The following is a 22,548-nucleotide window of genomic DNA, read 5'->3' as shown; positions in this document are numbered from 1 at the left end:
AAAAGGTTCTAATAGTATAATAATAATAGTAATGTTGTTGTCTTCTTTCAGCTGTTTTCATTAAATTAACATTTTCAAATTGATTTTGTATTTAAAAGTGTTTAACAACTCTATTCTGAGATTTATGTATTTTGACTTAACATCATAAAGTAGTGTTATATTTCAGTCTTAATATAATTTTCTCTCACTTTTTTACTTCATCACTATCTCCTTTCAAATAAACGTATAATTTCATTTTTTTTAATGATTAAATTAGTATATATATATGCAAAGCAGACTGTGGTAAGTGCAGTTACTGCTTGGTTTTGAGTTGGATTTTGTGGTTTTTATGTCATTATTTCTCTGAAATAAAGCAAAATTTAAATCTAAAACTTTGTCATCAAGGAGTTCATTTTTAGTTATAACTCAATTTTGACCAAATATGTATTTACTGCAGTTAGACTTTGTAGGAAATCAAAAGTCCCTCTGCTCTGTGTGTTTACAGCGTTTACATGAACTGGACAGTGGAGAAATGATCAACAGGAGAACAAACAGCAGCTCACCATAAAGCAGGTAACCACACGTTATGGCTACATTCAGCTTGACGAGGCCGGGGTCGCCCCTGTGGAGCAGAACACATGATTTAATCACAGCTGGAACACAAACAAGAAGAATCCAAAGCCTTCACACTGGGTTCCTCTAAACCAGCGGTTCCCAAACTTTTTTAGCCGTGCACCCCTTCTATGTCCCAACTGTGTTGACGCACCCCCAATCGCCCACACCTTCAAAAAAAACAAAATGCAATAAGAGTTTTTATAGCCATATTAAAGGTGGAGGATGATGACAGGCTCAGGATCAGAGGCAGAAAGCAGATCAGTTGGGAAAATGTTATAATATTTGAGCTGCGTTGAACAAAAATTGCAGCAAATTTAAATGAGCGTGGAGTGAACACAACCCCGTCATCATAACACAGGCTGGAAAAATGATACAAGAACAAGAAGATAACTTCTTCTACGCTTCATTATAAGATCAAAAACAGCCAAAAATAGATGCAAAAATGACCAAAGATGACACAAAATTATCAAAATAGACACAAATTGACCAAAAATACATGTAAAAATTACCAAACTACCAAAAAATAGATGCAAAAATGACCAAAATAGATGCAAAAATGAAATGTAATTGTGTCATTATCAGACCGCCATTACATTTTTCATCTCGCGCACCGCCTAGCAGCAGCTCACGCACCCCCAGGGGTCCACGCACCACACTTTGGGAATCCCTGCTCTAAACAATCATCTACTTCTGCAGAGAGAACATGATGCAACTGGGCTAACACATCAACAATGAATGAAGAAGAAGCTCCTCCAGGCTGATTGGCTGGTGGTTGATGCTGATCAGCTTATTGTGCCTCAGGTCCTGGTTGATTGAAGGAAGAGGAGACCAGGCTGGAGGAGAAGCTCAGCTGGTTTGTTTAAAAGGTGATTCTCATCAACATGGTGCAGCTCATAGCAGAAATCCAAGAGCATTAAATACATATTTTATTTGACCCTTTAGACCAGGGATGGGCAACAGGAGGCCCGGGGGCCACATACGGCCCGCACCTTCACCTGAAGTGGCCCTCAGTACAACTACATGCATCTGAGCATGAAATCTTAAAAGTTCAGTGTAAAAATGCACAAAACTTCTTCTTGTAATTAATGTTGGTCTGCTGTTCTTACACTGAAAAAAATAAATCACAGTAAGTGGTTATTTTTTATTTGCTTCAAACCTTTTGTATTCCTATTTATACTGTTATACATGCATTTGTATAAGCTACTAAACTGTAAACATATTTAAAATTGTTTCATAAAATTAGTTTCATCATATCTGGTTAAATGTACGGTCCTATATGTGGCCCTGCGGTAGTGTTGATGAAAAATTGTGGCCCCCTGCAGCATTTAAGTTGCCCATCCCTGCTTTATAACATATACGATCTAAAGTCACTGTTTAATATGAATTTATAATCTATTTTTTAAAAATTAAGGTATTTTCTGACACTTTTAGAGACACTGTGAGCAACAAAATTCATTACTGTAACACATTTTTAAATAAAAAAAAAACAACAAAAGTTTTTTTCTTCCTTTTTTGTTTCTTTGGCAAGCACTTAAATATGCTGAAGGGTAGCTGGTATCACCAAAACGTATTTTATTAAAATATGCACATATTTTGATGCAAATTCTATCATTACTGTAATGTTTAACCATTTTTTCTCATCAATTTTCATTAAGATTTTGTTGTTTATACAATGTTAAAAACCATTATATTGGATTTTTTTCTGTTAAATTATATATTTTTAAACAAATGTATATTTATTTTTATAAAGTTTACTAAATATTTATTGTATATAAGTGTGGGGAAACCATGACATTTTTATCCGGATGCATTACAGTTATATATATATATATAAAAAAAATAAATATATATAAAAATATATATATATAAATATATATATATATATAAATAAATATATATATATAAAATATATATAAATATATATATATAAAATATATATATATATAAAATAAATATATATATATATATAAAATAAATAAATATATATATAATATTTTAACAACAAACAATGAAATGTGCCTCATTATGGCTATATTATTAATTCATATAAAAGTGAAATATATTTAGTTTAATAACGTATGTCCTTCTAATCTTCACAGACAGAACTTAGACTGGCTTCATGACAATCACCCAATGAGCTCCTTGAAGCTAACCCAGCATATATTAGTGTTATGAGTGTAAACAGGACGTAGCGGTGCTCTGGGGACCGTTGGGTGTCCTCGCTAACAGCATCTGTTCAAAATAACAATGAAGGTGTCGACGCTCCAACAGACATCTGATCCTGGAATCAGACTCAAGGATCGGATAGCAGACGGCTGGCGGAGCGCTGGGTAACACAACCTCACAACACACACACACACACAACACACACACACAACACACACACACACACACACACACACACACACACACACACACACACACACACACACACACACACACACACACACACACACACACACACACACACACACACACACACACACACACACACACACACACACACACACACACACACCTGCAGTGTGCTGTACATCAGGTGACCCTGGGAACACCTCTGTCTGTCAGATATGACCTATATTTCACCTCATATCACCCTTGGCTTTATTGGCTTTATTGGCATTCTGCATGCACAATAAAACTGTGCAATAAAGTTTTTGTTTGGTTTTTCCTTCCAGCAACCAGCTGTTGGTCTGTCTACCTTTACTATCGGCACTTTAGTCCAGATGATCTGAAGGCTACAGTATGTGAGTCTGGTCTCTAGTCTGGCTCTGGTCCTGGACTTGGGCCTGGTTGGACACGCAGCAAAGTCTTGGTCTCAGGTTGGCTACGGGTCAAGTTGTTCTAGATCAGGGATGGGCAACTTAAATGCTGCAGGGCCTCAGTTTATCATGTTCACCACCACAGGGCCACATATAGGAGCATCACTAACCAGATATGATGAAACTGACATTTTAAATATGTTTACAGTGCAGAAACTTAACATATTTCATGCTCTAATGCATGTTTAACAGTATAAATAGGAATACAAAAGGTTTGAAGCAAATAAAAAATAACCACTTACTGTGATTTTTTTTTTTTTTTTTCAGTGCAAGAACAGCAGAACAACATTAATTGCAAAGTCATTTTGTGCATTTTTACACTGCACTTTTAAGATTTCATGTTTTTGGTAATTTTGTGTCTTTTTATGTTCATTTTGTGTCTTTTTTTGATGATGTCATCACTCTAGCCTCTCCATGTGGTAACATTAGGGTTTTGTTGGCGTGTTTTTGTCTTTTTGTGTCTTTTTTTGTTCATTTTGAGTCTTTTTTTTGTCATTTTGTGTTTTTTTTGTTTACAGTGCAGTAACTTAACATATTTCATGCTCAAATGCATGTTTAACAGTATAAATAGGAATACAAAAGGTTTGAAGCAAATAAAAAATAACCACTTACTGTGATTTCTTTTTTTCTTCAGTGCAAGAACAGCAAACCAACATTAATTGCAAGAAGTTTTGTGCATTTTTACACTGTTATACATGCATTTGAGCATGAAATATGGTAAGTTACTGCACTGTAAACAAAAAAACCCCACACAAAATGACCAAAAAAAGACACAAAATGACCAAAAAAAGACACAAAATGACCAAAAGACACAAAATTAACAAAAAAAGACAAAATTAACAAACACATGAATATTTGCTTACTGCATTTGAATGCAAGTGAGAGATCAAATCCCATCTACTCTGATTGTTAATGAAGCATTCATATCTCTAATCTAATCTAAAGACAGTGCTGCTCCTGTGAACCGATCAGCTGGATCACTCAGTGATCACTAAGCTGTTATCCTGTTATCCTGTCTTCTGTTTGCTTGCTGTCTGATAAAGTGATAGTCAGACAGTCTGCTATCACAGTTCAAAGGCTCCATGATCATCAGTGTGATCCTGCTCCAGTTAATAAAATGTACAGTAAACCCACTCATCCCTCAGTGTATAACCATCTGACTGGAGTTTGGCCTTAGAGAGAAAGATATGGAGCCCTTTGCACAGGAAGAGCTGCAGCAGTGATGACTCAACAACAACCTATATGAACTATGAACTGGAACATCACATTAAGTCACCCTGCTCATACTGTAGGAGTGACTTAAAAGAAAATGTCATATTTCACAAATTCTCTTTCTTTAGTGGTCCAGGCCTGTCATACAGTCATATCAACAGTTTCTGCAGTGGGACAATTATAATAGTTTAAGAAGTTTAAAGCCTCTGAATTATGTCAAAATAAAAAAGTTAATGCCAAATTTAAGACCATCTTCAACAAAAAAAAATCAACCAACAGCCTCATTGGCTCCCATATTAAAAACGCAGGAAGATTTCGGAAAAAAGGAAGATGGAACAGTTTTTTAGATCGCTCTAACAAAGCTATTTTTTAATTTTTCTTCACATGTAGACTTCAGGAAGAACTCAGGACGCTCAAAGTGAAGTCGGATCAATGATAGGTATTATGGTTTTGCCAAAAATGCTTTCTGTTCGAGGCCAGAAATTCCAGCCTGTCAATGTTCCGGGACATTAACAGGCGTCAGTTAATTCTGTTGATTGCCTTTGATCTGATTGATCTTTGATGTGATTACAGTTACAGATACACACACACACACACAAGCACGCACACTCCTCACACATGCATACACACGCCACACACACACACACACAGGTTAAAGGGCATAGTTATAAATCTCTGAAGAATCTCATCATAGTGTACACACACCGGCAGTAGCCCCCGTGGCCCTTTCACTATTTACCCAGAGGACATTTTCTAGTTATTATTATTATTATTATTAATAATAATAAGAGTTTACAGTGACAGTCCTTGCACATTTTTGTCTCTCAAAAGGCAGAAAATACAAAATAAACTGAGTACATAATAATATAAACATGTATCATATCTGTACAGACATCATAAAGACATGTTGCTGAGACAGACAATATTACCAGATCCCCCCCTGGGGAAAAACCACAAACCAGGGTCCTGATGCTAGTGGGGTTATTATTATTATTTACCTTTATGTGATCCCAGACGCTGTCCCAAGGGGCCCCCCTCCCCCCGCCACCACCTAATCTACTAAGATACATTCATAGGATGCAGCTTCACTCATTGGACTGACTCATGATTCACCTGTGGAACTTCTGATGCTTTCCAAAGCCTTAAAATGACTCGACTCATCCCCAGTAAACAGTAAACAGTAAACAGTAAACAGAGTTCTGGGCTTGAGGAGATTTAGTTACTCAGAATATTTAGACTCTGAGTCCAGAGAGGTCTGGTTAACACACATTCCCTCATTCAGTGGAGAAGTGTTACCTGTTTACATTTCCAGCACAAGCCATTATCCAGAAACTTCATCTTCAATAGTCTATATCAGGGTCTCAAACTTGTGGCCCGCGGGCCATTTGCGGCCCTCGTGACGATATTTTGTGGCCCTCCCCTTGGTATAAAAGTTGTCTTTTTAAAATAATTGTATGTCTTTTAATAATTGTGTGCTTTTTTAATAATTTAGTGTCTTTTTTTTAATAATTGTGTCTTTTTTTAATAATTGTGTGTCTTTTGGTAATTCTGTGTCTTTTTTGGTCATTTTGTTTCTTTTTTAAGTAATTAGATTTTTTTTCTGTCATTTTGTGTCTTTTAAAAAAAAAAAAAAAATTCAGCATCTTTTTTGTCATTTTCTGTCTTTTTAAAGTAAAGTGTTTTCTTTTTTTGTAATTTTTTTTATTTTTCAGTCATTTTGTGTTTTTTTAGTAATTTTGTGTCCTTTTTTGGGCCATTTTGACACTGCCTCCAGCGGCCCCAGGTAGTTTGAGTTTGAGACCCCTGCTCTAGCTGGGGTGTAGTAGTATCTATGTAATACATTATATTGTGTAAGTTTATTTGGCCCCTCATTCAATTGAAACGGCCCTGCACATGTTCAGGTCAAGTCCAGATAAGCCAATCATGAAATGCAGCCGAGGCGGGGCGGTCAGACACGCTGCTGTTAGCTGAATAGATTATGATAACAGCCAGGCGTTGGAACAGCCTCAGCAGCAGCTGGAACAATGCTGGTTTCTAACGGTCTGGCCCCGAACACTCCACTAGAGAACAATGCTGCTGTGTGCCCGTCTTAATGATGCTGTAATACAATCAGATTGACTGGAGAATTATTGCTTGCACCACTCCTGCTTGCAACAAGATGATCTTTAAGGCATTAGGCTGCTGCTGGGATCAGCTAGCTGCTAGAGGCTAATCTAGCTAGCTGCTAGAGGCTAATCTAGCTAGCTGCTAGAGGCTAATCTAGCTAGCTGCTAGAGGCTAATCTAGCTAGCTGCTAGAGGCTGAGGGGGGACAAGTTGAGAAATCCAACAAGAGAATGAGGAAATACACAGACGTGGCTAACTGCAGGGCTCTAATTCCTACATAACACAGAAACTATTTACACTAATAAATCACCTTTTCCTTGTGGGAGCTGAAGGGAATTTTGCAACAGAAAAAAATGCATTAAAATCCCCCAAAATATGTGAAGACAAAGAGGTTTTGTGGAGGTTAGCTAAGATGCTAAGCACCTGAACACTGAGCAGTAGGCTGGAAACAGAAGCAGGGACAAAGAACCCCCGTCTATGGTCTAAAGAACCCCCCCACCCCCCCCCACCCCATCTATGGTTCCCTCCTAAAGAACCACCCCCCCCCACTTTCTCTTTTCTCCCAATATTTCACTCCATCAGCAGCGCTAGCCGCCCGACACACAGACAATAAGAGGAGGAGGGAGGAGGTGCATTGATTGGACAGCCAGAGACAGCTAGAGGAGGAGGAGGAGGAGGAGGAGGAGGAGGAGTGTGTGTGTGTGTGTGTGTGTGTGTGTGTGTGTGAGGGGGGGGGGGGGTGCTGCTGTTGTTTGCTATGAAAGAAGCCTTGTTGGGGGGATTCTGGTCTGCTAGCGGGCCAGAGAGGAAGCGAAACAGAAGCAAAAGAAAGAAAGAAGAAGATGTGGAGAGAATGTTGTAAGAATATAAGAGAGAAGTGAGAGACAGAAAGCTGAGGAGGGCTTTTAAAAGACTGATTGAGATATCGGAGAAGGAGAAGGAGGGAGGAATAGGAAGGGAAATTCTCTTTCAGGATTCACTGAAGCAAATACCAGAGTCAGCAGTAGCAGGAAGACAGAGAGAAGACAGGAAAGACAATAATCAAAAGCTAAATCCACTGAATCTACAACTCTCTGGAGACACACTGACACATTAGATCCATCCTCCTCTTCCCTCGTTCATTCTGATGAAGAGAAAAGCCATTGTCATCCTCCACCAGCCTCCACTACCTCCACCTTTATCGGTTTCCTTCCTTCCCTGTGAGCTAGTCATGGCTGCAGATGTGAGAAGACAGGTTTCTCCTAAAGTGCCTAAAGCATTCACACTTTTTTTCAGCCTGCCAGATTGACGAGGCATAATGTGTCTGTGTTTCTGCCTTTTCCAAAGCGTAAACAGCATCGCTGCTTGTGTTGTTAGGAGGGTTTTATTTGTGTGCATGTCACATATTCTCCTGCCTTGTTTCATTTTATTAGTCTTGAAGAAGCTTTCTGTTCCTCTTACCAGACGGGGTTGGCGTTGACCTCATCATCGAACCACAGGATGTACAGACAGAACAGCCCCACCAGCAGAGCGTGCACCGTGGACACCAACCTGGAGACAAACAAGACGTAAACAAGATGACAAACAAGACGTAAACATGATGACAAACCAGACGTAAACATGATGACAAACAAGACGTAAACATGATGACAAACAGGAGTTTACAGTGAAAATGGATAATCATTAAAACAAGGGGTTCTTATTCCATTCAAGCCGGGAAAGTATTACCGCATTTCTACCATTAAAACCATTGGCACTGTTGTGTTATTCTACCATTAAAACCATTGGCGCTGTTGTGTTATTCTACCATTAAAACCATTGGCGCTGTTGTGTTATTCTACCATTAAAACCATTGGCACTGTTGCGTTATTCTACCATTAAAACCATTGGCGCTGTTGCGTTATTCTACCATTAAAACCACTGGCACTGTTGCGTTATTCTACCATTAAAACCATTTGTAGTATTTGTATTTTTTTCCACCTATTTTCGGTCTCTTGGCCAATGAAATGCATCAGAATACATGTGGGAGTGTCGCAATGCAACACGTTGATTTAAAAAAAATATATTTATTAGAATTTATAAAACAAATAAACTTAACTTCTCCTGAAAGCCACAGGTATAAGCTCTAAAAAATACTTTTTGAACTTCAATTCTATCTGCTACAGAGGCTGAAAAATCTATTATTTAGTAGAAGCATTGACACTTCTGTTGAATTTCCAGAAAGACTTCATGTTTTAGGGTTATTTAAAATGGCCCAGAGGTTTCCAGGCGTGTTCTCCAGGCGTTTGAGGCCTTGGTCCACGTGGCGGTAACCTTTTAGTTCCAGCCCTGATAGCGTATCACCCCTGACCTTTGGAGTGGTTATCTAGGCCAGTGGAGAGATCCTTCAGGTCCAGAGGCTCTTATCTATCTCTGCCAGCGTCACGACTCCTCCACTGTCCCCATAAGGCCTCTGGACTACAGCAGTCCTGGTCCAGGCCTCAGCTGCTGGCCTGAACCCTGGACAGACTGGCTCTATAGATCTGACTGACTGGAGGAGTCCATTACTGCTGCTGAATCAGAGGGAGGTTTCTAAAAATGGAACGGCCATGGAGGAACTTGGCTAGAGGAAGTTGTGTTGATAGAACTGTGTGTGTGGCTGTGATGATTCATGAATACACTGGATGTAGATTAACGTAGAACGAGTTCACGTTAGTGTGAATTCTGCCGGAAACTTTGAGCCGCAAAATATTAGCAACATGTGCTGAGGTTAGCTAACAGAGAGAGCTTAGCGGTGAGTCAGTCAGACGAGGACCAGAGAAGTGAAACAGCCTGATGGTTCTAGGCTACAACACCAACAGAGAGACAGTTAGAGGCTACCACACCAACAGAGAGACAGTTAGAGGCTACGACACCAACAGAGACAGTTAGAGGCTACAACACCAACAGAGACAGTTAGAGGCTACAACACCAACAGAGACAGTTAGAGGCTACCACACCAACAGAGAGACAGTTAGAGGCTACAACACCAACAGAGACAGTTAGAGGCTACAACACCAACAGAGACAGTTAGAGGCTACAACACCAACAGAGACAGTTAGAGGCTACAACACCAACACAGACAGTTAGAGGCTACAACACCAACAGAGATAGATCGTTAGAGGCTACAACACCAACAGAGACAGTTAGAGGCTACAGCACCAACAGAGACAGTTAGAGGCTACAACACCAACAGAGACAGTTAGAGGCTACAACACCAACAGAGACAGTTAGAGGCTACAACACCAACAGAGACAGTTAGAGGCTACAACACCAACAGAGACAGTTAGAGGCTACAACACCAACAGAGACAGTTAGAGGCTACAACACCAACAGAGACAGTTAGAGGCTACAACACCAACAGAGACAGTTAGAGGCTACAACACCAACAGAGACAGTTAGAGGCTACAACACCAACAGAGACAGTTAGAGGCTACAACACCAACAGAGACAGTTAGAGGCTACAACACCAACAGAGACAGTTAGAGGCTACAACACCAACAGAGACAGTTAGAGGCTACAACACCAACAGAGACAGTTAGAGGCTACAACACCAACAGAGACAGTTAGAGGCTACAACACCAACAGAGACAGTTAGAGGCTACAACACCAACAGAGACAGTTAGAGGCTACAACACCAACAGAGACAGTTAGAGGCTACAACACCAACAGAGACAGTTAGAGGCTACAACACCAACAGAGACAGTTAGAGGCTACAACACCAACAGAGACAGTTAGAGGCTACAGCACCAACAGAGACAGTTAGAGGCTACAACACCAACAGAGACAGTTAGAGGCTACAACACCAACAGAGAGACAGTTAGAGGCTACAGCACAAACAGAGACAGTTAGAGGCTACAACACCAACAGAGACAGTTAGAGGCTACAACACCAACAGAGACAGTTAGAGGCTACAACACCAACAGAGACAGTTAGAGGCTACGACACCAACAGAGACAGTTAGAGGCTACAACACCAACAGAGACAGTTAGAGGCTACAACACCAACAGAGACAGTTAGAGGCTACAACACCAACAGAGACAGTTAGAGGCTACAACACCAACAGAGACAGTTAGAGGCTACAACACCAACAGAGACAGTTAGAGGCTACAACACCAACAGAGACAGTTAGAGGCTACAACACCAACAGAGACAGTTAGAGGCTACAACACCAACAGAGACAGTTAGAGGCTACAGCACCAACAGAGACAGTTAGAGGCTACAACACCAACAGAGACAGTTAGAGGCTAAAACACCAACAGAGACAGTTAGAGGCTACAACACCAACAGAGAGACAGTTAGAGGCTACAGCACAAACAGAGACAGTTAGAGGCTACAGCACCAACAGAGACAGTTAGAGGCTACAACACCAACAGAGAGACAGTTAGAGGCTACAACACCAACAGAGACAGTTAGAGGCTACGACACCAACAGAGACAGTTAGAGGCTACAACACCAACAGAGACAGTTAGAGGCTACAACACCAACAGAGACAGTTAGAGGCTACAACACCAACAGAGACAGTTAGAGGCTACAACACCAACAGAGACAGTTAGAGGCTACAACACCAACAGAGACAGTTAGAGGCTACAACACCAACATAGAGAGTTAGAGGCTACAACAATCGAATTGAATTGAATAAAACAATCGATACAGCATAGGGCTGGGCCATATATCGATATATCTTTAAATGTCATATGGATTTAGACCATTGCATCAGTTCTGTGCTGGTTAAAGTGGTGTTCCTTATTTGCGGTCAGATTCAAACCAAACATGACTTTTTAAAAGTTCAGTTATTTTTTTATAACGGAAATGTCTCCTTGGCAAAGAGGAGCTATTCATAAACAAAAACAGCCATAAATGTTGGTTTCAACATCTGTATCGGCTCAGAATGATCCAACATGCTGAGCAGAGTCGTGTCATCACCACAACAGATAAACAGGATAAAACAATTACTGAAGCAATTCATTAATGTTAACATTGGCATATAGCCAAGGGGAAAGTCATTGTAAACTTCCAAATGAACAAGTTTTATCTTTTTTTTTCTATTTATTTTGAATTCCATTGCATAAGAGACGGTTCCCTCTTTAAAGAATGTTGTGAGCAGTTGTTCAGGTTCATACTGGCTGTTTTTATGCTCAGAGTAATAAAAGCTTGCTAGAGTAGCCGGTGGGCAGAAGGCTTCCTCAGTCAGCAGCAAGAGAATTTAGTCTCTTTGATAGTTGAACTACTCTCTGTTCAAAAATACATGAAAAGAAATGTGGCCTTATGCAACAGGGTGATTTGGTTTCTGTGACTCTTGAACCAGGTTATGAACCCAGAGCTTGACATTATGTAGCGTAGCCTACATAAGGTTATGAACCTCTCAGACACGCTCTGGTTCTTGTTCTGAGACGTTAGTAATAATATTTGTAAAATTAAAGATTCCAGAGGGTGATTCTCATCAACATGGTGCAGCTCATAGCAAAAATCCAAAAGCATTGAATACATATTTTCTTTGACCCTTTATAACAAATACAATCTAAAGTCACTTTAATATGAATTTATAATCTATTTAAACATTTTTAAGGTATTTGACATTTTTAGAGACAATGAGCAACAAAAGTCACTACTGTAACACATTTTTAAATTAAAAAACAAAACAATGAAAGGTATTTTTTTATTTGGCAAGCAAATATGCTAAAGGGTAGCTGGTATCACCAACATGGATTTTATTAAAATATACACACTTTTTCATGCAAACGATGTCGCCTTTAAGGCTTTTTGTAATGTTTACTTTAGATAATTTATTGGTATTTAATTTAAGTTAGAAACAAGAGGTGGATGATTACTTAAAGTTTACAAATGTATTTTGTAAATTTATTATTTGTTAACTTAATATTATGATGTCACATCCTGTTTAGTCACTTCCTCTGGGATCAATTCCTATTTAGTCACTTCCTATTTAGTCACTTCCTATTTAGTCACTTCCTGTTTGACTATCATTACCGTAACATTTAACCATTTTTTCTCATCAATTTTCATTCAGATTTTGTTCTTTATACATTGTTAAAACCCATTATGTTTGATTATATTCTGATAATTATACATTTTTAAACAAATGTATATTTATTTTTATAAAGTTTATTAAATATTTATTGTATACAAGTGTGGGGGGAACATGACATTTCTATCTGGATGCATTACAGTAATGCATTTGTGAATCAAAAATATGATAAAAATATAGAAAATATTATTTTAAACAAAACAATGAATTGTGTCTCATTATGGCTATATTGTTCATTCATATAGAAGTGAAATATATTTAGTTTAATAAAGTAGGTCCTTATAATCTCCACAGACAGAAGTTAGACTGGCTTCATGATATCATAAATAATAATAATAATAATAATAATAATAACAATAATAATAATAATACATATTTATTTGACATTAAGTGGCTATATATAGAGATACAATTTCTTATTTTAAGTGTTGAGTATCAGGGGAGAGGCCTAGATAGTATTTTATACTTCAGCCTACTCCCTTTTTTTTCGAACCAAAATGATAAAAGGAAATGCATATTGAATATTAAGTTAACTGGTTCTTATTTCTATCTTATTACGTAGACGGGGCAGATGCATGTATATGTATAGAGCTTTATATATACACTACCGGTCAAAAGTTTTAGAACGCCCCAATTTTTCCAGTTTTTTATTGAAATTCAAGCAGTTCAAGTCAAATGAACAGCTTGAAAGGGTCCAAAGGTAAGTGGTGAACTGCCAGAGGTAAATAAAAAAGGTAAGCTTAACCAAAACTGGAAAATAATGTACATTTCAGAATTATACAAGTAGGCCTTTTTCAGGGAACAAGAAATGGGTTAACAACTTAACTCTATGGAGTCTTGGGCTATTTTGTCCATTTTTGAATTCTTTTCATGTCTTTGTAAGTCATTTTGTGTCTTTTTTTGGTCATTTTGTGTCTTTTTTTAGTCCTTTAGTTCAACATAAAATGTGATTTTGAATCTTTTTTTTTATTTTTCAAAACACTATCATGCTCAATCAAGAATTTTAAATGTGCATTCATTTCAGAGTACACTGAGACATTAAACTGCATCATAAATTCTGGAAAAGTTGGTGTGTTCTAAAACTTTTGACCAGTAGTGTATATATACTGTATGTGTGTAAATGTTTATATGTTTATGTACATCTGTTTAATGGTGTCTATGTGAGTATCTAGCCTACGCTGTTGTAGTTTATGTTGTTTATTTTTTTTCGGTTCGAAAAGAAGAATTAATAAAAATGAAAAAAAAAAGAAAAAACCCAGATATCAACAGTGTTAAAACAGTGTAGTGGATTCAATAACAGACTCCTCTCTGCTCTTTCTTTCTCTTTCTTTGAAATGTTTCTCTCTCCTCTCTTAAGTCGTGTTACATAAACACAGTGACACAGAGAGACTCTTATGCAACAGTCTCTCTAGTGACCATCAGCCTCTGACTGGTTCTGGACCAGTCATTCAGACTGGACTATAGAATATAGAATGAGAGGGAAGCTCCAGCAGGTATGTTACATGAATGAATGCTCCTCCGTGACTACTGGCAGGAAGAAAAGGAGAAAATAAACTAAGAGGCAATAACTGAGAGTCAGTGAAAGATGTTATGCAACTCCAATGGCTGCCCTCTGAACTTCACCCGGAGCTTCCTGCTTCAGATGTGAAACCGCTCTGTGCTGCAGCAGCCGCTCACATCCAAGGTTAGAATAGTTTTGGATTTTTCATTAGTTTTAGTTTTAATTTCGTTGTGAATTTTTGTTTTCAAATTCAGTTAGTTTTTAGAGTGAGTTTGCTAGTTTTAGTTTAGTTTTTATTAGTTTTAGTGTCAGTTTTAGTTTTTTTGTAATGGCTATGTGCCATTGTTCATTTCCTTTGGTTTATCATCTCAGCCTCAATAAGGTTATTAACTCTTACAGTTCTGTGTGTTTTGAATTTTGGTTGGAGTGTAAACATCCCAGTCTCAGTAAACATATTCACCATGTGTTCCTGCATGTTGAAATAGAAACACTGAATTATGAATGAAAAAAGTTGATAAAGACGAAAACTAAGGACATTTTCACTATAATTTCAGTTAGTTTTGTAACCTCACAATACAGTTTCAGTTAGTTATCGTTTTTAAAAAAAACTCTTGTTTTTATTTTTATTTCAGTTAACAAAAATGTTTTTTCAATTTTAGTTTTTGTTATTTTGTTAGTTTTGGTTAACTATAATAACCTTGGTCACATCTCAGCTGTAGCTGATGGATGGTGATGAGTCGGCCTGAGGCTCATCAGGAAACATCTCACAGAGCTGCAGCACTAAACACTAAACACCGTGTTTTATTCAGCGCGGGTCAGTTTTGTCGGATGTCATGACTTTACAATGTTTTACAAAACTGCTATTCTCTGGAGGAGTTCCCCAGCAGATCCTTCACCACTTCAATATTTAAACCATTTTTTAATACCAGTTTGTGTCAAAGGAACAGTAAATACTGAGTGAACCCATGAAATGCTAGTGGGCGTTTATTCCACCCACCAAACCTACAAGTACAATTATATTCAAGTATTTCTGTGTATATTTAAAGACATTTTTAAGAAAAGTGTGATATATTATTCAACATCAACAGCTGGATCCCAAAAAGACAAGAACAGAGATCTCATACTCACATTATGGTCACATTACTGACCTTTAATCTGTCATATCTAGTGAGTTTATCTGGCTATTAACAACATAACTACTGTATTTAAAGGTATCACTACATTCAGTATTCTGTCTGTTCCCACATGAAAAAGTTTGATATCGGTGTCACTTTGTTAAAAGTGTTGCAGTGGAATAGAATAAAACAGCTGTTTATTAAAGTTACTACCAGGAACTTTCACCTGGTCCTGATTTTTACAGCCTGTGGACATTAGTGGAACCTTTTCTATGAGAACCTACACCTCCTGTCACAAAGATCTCCAGCTTTACATTATTTTTTGTCTGTCCCAGTTCTGTATTCAATACAAAGTCCTCCTGGTAACTTTCAAGGCTATTCCCACCTCCTCCATGTTCCCACTCACCTGTTTATAACTGCCTGTTCCCTCTGATGATAATCACTCTGTCCAATCTATTGGATTGCTCTTCATTTTGGGTATTTTATTGTCGTTTCTTTTTTCTATCTTTTGTGTCCTTGAGTGCCAAGAAAGGCGCCTTCCAAAATAAAATGTATTATTAAATGACGAGTTACTTCTAGATTCTAGAGTCTGCACTGAAGGACCTTTTGGTAAACCTGCAACCAGTCTGCCTGGTTATTCTGGCCTCCCTTCCCTGCAGGGGGCACAGCAAACCCACATGGGTTCCGACCCCATGGTGGCGCTGTGGAGGAACTGGCCGGGGAGAAAGCTGGTTTTTTTAAGCCCCAAAAACGGCGTCACGGTCTAAACGAAATGCACTTCACATAAAATATTTGACCGTTTTTAGCCGCGATCGTCCTGTAAACTGTGTTAACTGTGTTAACGGGGCTAAATGTGATCTTTATTGTGATGCAACCTGTCACATATGAAAATATGATAAACCTTCATAGAAAGAAATAAAAAAATAAACAGCTGGCAGAGCGTTTACAGGCGACTCACCTGGAGTTCCACTCGGTGAGCTTGGTGGCCGGCAGCCGGCCGTATCCCGGGGTGATGGCGGAGGAGATCCGCGGGCTGACCACCGAGAACAGCAGCTGGAAACCCACGAAGCTGCCAGCAACCACGGTCAACTCTCTCGTCTCCATCACTCACCTGGAGGAGACAGGTAGGGGGGGACAGGTGTCAATCATCCAGAGAGAGAGGTGGAGGAGGTGAGAGGTGGAGCGCCACCCTGAGTGGTTGATCCACAGAGAGAAGAAGAAAGAAAGAGACAGAAGGAAGCTGGAGCTGGAGACGTGACGCTAATGGAAGAGACGTGAAGCTTCAGACAGCTGAGACGCTCAGAGAGAATAAAGAGTTAAAGCTGCAGGACAGAACAACAGTTACTGCTGCTGTGAATACAGTGTGTAGCAGCATCAGATCTGGAATAAAGACTCTCTATTTATATGCATATTTTGCAAGAGGATTACAGTGAGTTGTTGAGGACACAGAGAAGAAAACAAAGGCTGAGTGAGGAAAGAAAAGAGGATTGTCAAGATGGAGACACGGTTCAACTCATGAGACGGAGCATGGCAACAAGTTCACAGGCTACAGATCAATCAGCTCTAGATTCAGATAGCTTTCCTTAGAGAAGAAACATCTCAACTCTCTCTCTTAGCAAACCTGAAGCAAGGACTCTGGGTGTAGTTATCGACAGCAATCTAAACTTCAGGAGTCATATCAACCACATCACCACAAATCTTTCTATCATCTCAAAAATATCTTTCTGTCAAAATCCGACTCAGAAAAATGAATCCATGCATTTATAACGAGTCGACTAGATTACTGTCATGGTTTATTCAAGTATTCAAAGGTTACAACTGATTCAGAATGCAGCTGCTCGTATTCTCACTGGCACCAAGAAACATCAACACATCAACCCGTTCTTAGATCTCTGCTCTGGTTACCAGTTAGAACAAGAACCCATTACTGCTCCTGGTTTATAAAGCACCTCAGTACATCACAGAAATGCTCATCACCTACAGCCCAGCAACAACACTTACTCAACTTACTCCTCCCTCACACCAGATCACAGAAGGAGAAGCAGCTTTTAGTCTTTATGCCCCAAGAAAGTGGAACACCCTGCCTGACTCAGTTCAACATGCCACATCAGCAGCCATTTATAAAAAAACCTAAAGATCTTCTGCTCATAACACCTGAACAAAAGGACATAAAAAGAAATAAACTGTGATGCGACCAAGCTATTAATTAGGGACATTTTTCCCAAAAAGTGTTAATGTTAATGAATGGAGTATTGCTGTCATTGCAGTCAGTTTCTCCAGAGTTCACTGTTCAGGAGGTTTGCACCGGGTTTGCTAGTTTTAATTAGTTTTTATTTTTGGGAAAATGCTTAGTTGTAGTTTAGTTTTTATTAGTTGTAGTTTAGTTTTTATTAGTTGTGGTTGTTTTGTAATGGGGTATTTGTTGGGTGCCAGATTCAATAAGGTCACAATAAATGTTTCCTTTATTTCCTTTGTCTGATCCATCTCAGCCCCAATAAGTTTATTAACCCTGTGGAGTCTCCAAAAGCACCAAAGACTCACAGACTAGAAAACAAAGCAGCGTGGAGCCCTACTGTACATTTACCTCTAAAGTTCTGGCTGTAAACTCCATGAGGCCAGTTTCAGTTTGATGATGATATACCAAGTAAAACTGGAGACAAGCTCAAATAGATTTAGTATCAAATGATAGAACTGGATGGAACCCTCTTATATGGTAGATTTGACACCTTTGGTCACATTTGACACATTTAACATTCTTTATTGAGCATGATAGTGTTTTGAAAGTAAAAAAAGATTCAAAATCACATTTTATGTTGGACTAAAGGACTAAAAAAGACACAAAATGACCAAAAAAGACACAAAATGACTAAAAAGGACACAAAATGACCAAAAAAGACACAAAATAACTAGAAAAGACACAACAGAAGACACAACATGACTAAAAAGACGCAAAATGATAAAAAAAAAAGACACAAAATGGATTATGGATAGATGAAATAGATTTCATATCAACCAAAAAGGTTTATGTATGAAAAAAGTTGACTAAGATGAAAACTGAGGACATTTTAATTATAATTAGTTAGTTTTAGTTAGTTTTGCAACCACATAATACAGTTTCAGTTAGTTATCGTTTTTTTTAAAAACTCGTTTTTATTTTTAGCTAACGAAAATGTTTTTTTAATTCTAGTTTTCGTTATTTCGCAAGCTTTCGTTAACTATAATAACCTTGCCTCCTACCAAAACAAACATAGCAGACGGGTAAAAATACTGGCAAAACTGGTAAAAAAAATAAATACTGAATAAAGCACATAAATGACATTAAATGTTTTCCGTTGCTGGAGCCGTCTGCTCAGCTGGTTTCTTTGATAACTTTAGATCAGACTTCTGATGACCAAAACCCTTCACCCGTTAACATTTATAATAAAACAACCAAGATTTAAAATGTGGATTAAAAAAAAAAACTGGATAAAAAGTCAAATCTATGAGAGAACCGCCCTGTTGACTGAAGGATTAGATCACAGTCAGGAGCATGAGAGAGATTTCTCAAGATCTGAACATTAATGAAAACTTTTAGGATGATGAAGTACACAACTGTATAAAACACATAAGACCATAAGACCATCAGACGGTCTGGTGCTATAGGAGTGTATGAGCAGCGACTAATGCAAATCAAAGCAGTGAGAGCAAACAGGAGCTGGTGTAGACGTGGATCAGCTGACTCAGCACATACACAGAGTACACAGAGTACACAGAGTACACAGTAAGAGAAGAGTCTGTTTACATTCATCAGGTCAACCAACTACAAGCCTGTCTTCAAATCACTGCAATCAGTCAAACAACAGCAGCTCAATCAGCTGATTCACATGGCAGTTAGCAAGCTTGATTAAAGGACAAAAGGGGAGAAAATTCATCTTTAAATCCACAGATTTACTATTGAATGTAGATTGATTTACAGTACAGGCCAAAAGTTTGGACACACCTTCTCATTCAATGCGTTTCCTTTATTTTCATGACTATTTACATTGTAGATTCATCAAAACTATTAATGAACACATATGGAATTATGTACTTAACATAAAAAGTGATAAATAACTGAAAACATGTCTTATATTCTAGTAAGCAAAGGGTGGTTACTTTGAGGAATCTAAAATACAAGACATGTTTTCAGTTATTTCACACTTCTTTGTTAAGTACATAATTCCACATGTGTTCATTCATAGTTTTGATGAATCTACAATGTAAATAGTCATGAAAATAAAGAAAAACGCATTGAATGAGAAGGTGTGTGTCTGTACTGTAACTGCTCTGACTGATCTTATTGGTTTTCCAGAGCTGATTACATCCAAGAGAGAAATCTTCAGATCCTGTTGTGATCCACTGGATGTCTCAACTCACTGCAGAGCTGCAACAATTATTCAATTAATCGAACAATAATCGATTATTAAATTAATCGTCCACTATTTTGATAATCCAATAATTGGTTGGAGCTTTTTTTTTAAAGACAATAAGTCCAAATTCTCTGATTTCAGCTTCTTCAATGTGAATATTTCTGGTTTCTTTGTTCCTTTGTAGGGTTCAAAAGTATCGATACTAAAACGTATCCGGATACGATACTCATTTTCAAAAGTATCGAGTATCTGAAGCTTGTTATCATAGTTGCAGTTTCTTTTTGCACAACTGTTTTTTATTATAAATATTTAACCTGTGGTTCTGTTCATGTTTAGATGTTGCATTTTTCTTGTTAATATAAAAATAGTTCTGTTAAATTTTGGGGTCTTTGTTTTTATCCTGGTGGTATCGAGTATCGAATATTTTCCTGAGTATCGGTGTCGAGTTGAACATTTTAGTATGGTGACAACCCTGTTCCTTTATGACAATAAACTGAATATTTCTGGTTTTTTTGTTCCTTTATGACTATAAACTGAATATCTCTTTGGTTTGTGGACAAAACAAGAGATTTGAGGACGTCATCTTGTGGTTTGGGAACACTCATTGATATTTTTATACATTTTATTCACCAAACAACTAATCGATGAATGGTTTAAATAATCGACAGATTAATCGATAATGAAAATAATTGTGATTTGCTGCCCTACTCACTTGACTCATTCCCAAAACAGACAAAATAAAGAGCATCAACAGTCACAATCATTAGCCTCAACTAGGACTAGAAGTCCTGACATCTCTTACAGTTTGAGAGACAAAAATCTTCATCAATTACAGCAAAAACTATTCATAAAGCTGCAGCAGCGACAAGAATAAAACCAGAAAGAGCCAAAAAAAGGTCAAATATTTCAGCAGACAGGCTGGAGGCTAAAGTTCAGCCTGTCTTGACCTCAGCTTGTTCTCTCTTGTTCTCTGGAACATGAGCTGTTACAACATGCTGATCTGGACTCTGGCCCAAGAAACACACAGAAACACTGATTAAACCAGAGAAATGATGCAAGCCATTTAAAACCACTTATTCCAGGAGAGCTGGCGATTAGGATTGTGCAAGGTGAGGATTAGTACAGACACAAAGGTAGAAATCTATATTGTAGATGTGAATTCTTCTGGTAAACAGCCTAAGAGGCCAGTCGCTGGCTGCATGTGACCCTGCAGGCATGCAGCCGACATTAAGGTCTATTTTTACTCTAAAATATCCTCCGTCATGCTGACATACTGTTCTGTTCAATACGAGGAACGTAAGAACAAGCTGTGGGCCAAAACAAAGCCCCCCGAGACAAAGAGTCACAAGCTAAACCATCAGTTTAAATATTGCCATGAAGATTACAGCGTTGCTCCGGCCACCAGGCAATCAAACAACGATTTCACACTTCAGCCTCAGAAACATCTGCAGAATAAACTGAAAAATTGATCAAAATAGATCAAAATAGATAACAACTTTCAAATACAGGGTTCCCACAGACTGGAGCCGCTCTCAGATTACTTCATTACACTTCCCACTACCAAGGAACTGGTACGGCTGGGCAATATATATCTATATAAAAAAATAATAATAATAATATATATATATATATATATATATATATATATATATATATATCGATGTATTTTTAAATGTGATATGGAATTAGACCATATCACATATCGTTCGTCAGTGACAAATAAGGGTTGGCAAGATGTCAAATGGTGTAACCACAAAAGAATGATGAATATTAAATACTTCATCCACCTACAGTGTGTTTAACCATTTATCAGGCTAAGAACTATATTTGGTTCACTTAAATAAACAGTTTCAATAAAACTACTTGTGACATGTCATATTTGACTTTGATTGAACATTTGCTCTCACTTTGAGATAAAAATATCGGGATATATATCATATATCGATATTCAGCCTAAATATATCAGGATATGACTTTTGGTCCATATCGCCCAGCCCTAGATCATTATAGCACTTAAGTTGCAATCCAAGGAAACTTCAAATTTCTTTTTTTAAAGCCATTTTTGAAAGAGACAGAGTGAAGGGGAAGACATGCGGGAAAGGGCTCCGAGCCAGATTCTAACCCGGGCCGCCCGCTTACGAGGACAATGCCTCCATGGTACGCGCTCTACCAGGTGAGCCACCGGGAACGCCCCAAAACTTCAGATTTCTATTCCATCAATCAGGACAGTTTCCAGCAGGGGGAGGTTCACCGTTCAATACTGAAATGTCACAAATGGTGTAAAGGAAATAAAAGCTACAAAGTAAAAAATGTTGTTGTGACTGTCGGTCCATATCGCCCAGCCCTAGAAACTGGAAACATCTTGAAGAGGGAAGCTGAGGCAGTAAGGCACTGAGTTCTTCTTGGAGGAGCCTCGACGCTCAGAGCCTCTTATTGTCCCAGCAGCAGCAGCAGCACTAGTACTACTACTACTACTACTACTAGTACTAGTAGTAGTAGTAGTAGTAGTAGTAGTAGTAGTAGTAGTAGTAGTAGCAGCAGCAGCAGCACTACTACTACTACTACTACTAGTACTAGTAGTAGTAGTAGTAGTAGTAGTACTAGTAGTAGCAGCAGCAGCAGCAGCACTAGTACTACTACTAGTACTAGTAGTAGTAGTGGTACTAGTAGTAGTACTAGTAGTACTAGTACTAGTAGCAGCAGCAGCACATTCCCGGGCCCCGCTGATCATATGCAGCATGTGCCTGAATAATTCATGGCGTGGTTCA

The 22,548-nt window shown here is 38.2% G+C and overlaps 1 protein-coding gene across 1 annotated transcript in view; it reads right to left on the bottom strand.

The window, feature by feature from the left end:
* tlcd4b (TLC domain containing 4b) overlaps positions 1-22,548 on the bottom strand; it is a 28,627-nt gene that overhangs the window by 4,434 nt on the left and 1,645 nt on the right. The window contains exons 2-4 of the mRNA XM_059348783.1: positions 16,351-16,503; positions 8,174-8,263; positions 543-601 (exon numbers count right to left, since the gene is read on the bottom strand). Of these exons, the coding sequence (XP_059204766.1) occupies positions 543-601; positions 8,174-8,263; positions 16,351-16,496 (295 nt within the window). The 5' untranslated portion in view covers positions 16,497-16,503. The remainder of the gene's footprint in view (positions 1-542; positions 602-8,173; positions 8,264-16,350; positions 16,504-22,548) is intronic.

This window comes from Centropristis striata, chromosome 13 (genome assembly GCF_030273125.1).
Source record: "Centropristis striata isolate RG_2023a ecotype Rhode Island chromosome 13, C.striata_1.0, whole genome shotgun sequence".
Classification (NCBI taxonomy): Eukaryota; Metazoa; Chordata; class Actinopteri; order Perciformes; family Serranidae; genus Centropristis; species Centropristis striata.
Note: the sequence above shows the minus strand (reverse complement) of the source record. Positions and strands in the feature narration are given on the sequence as shown.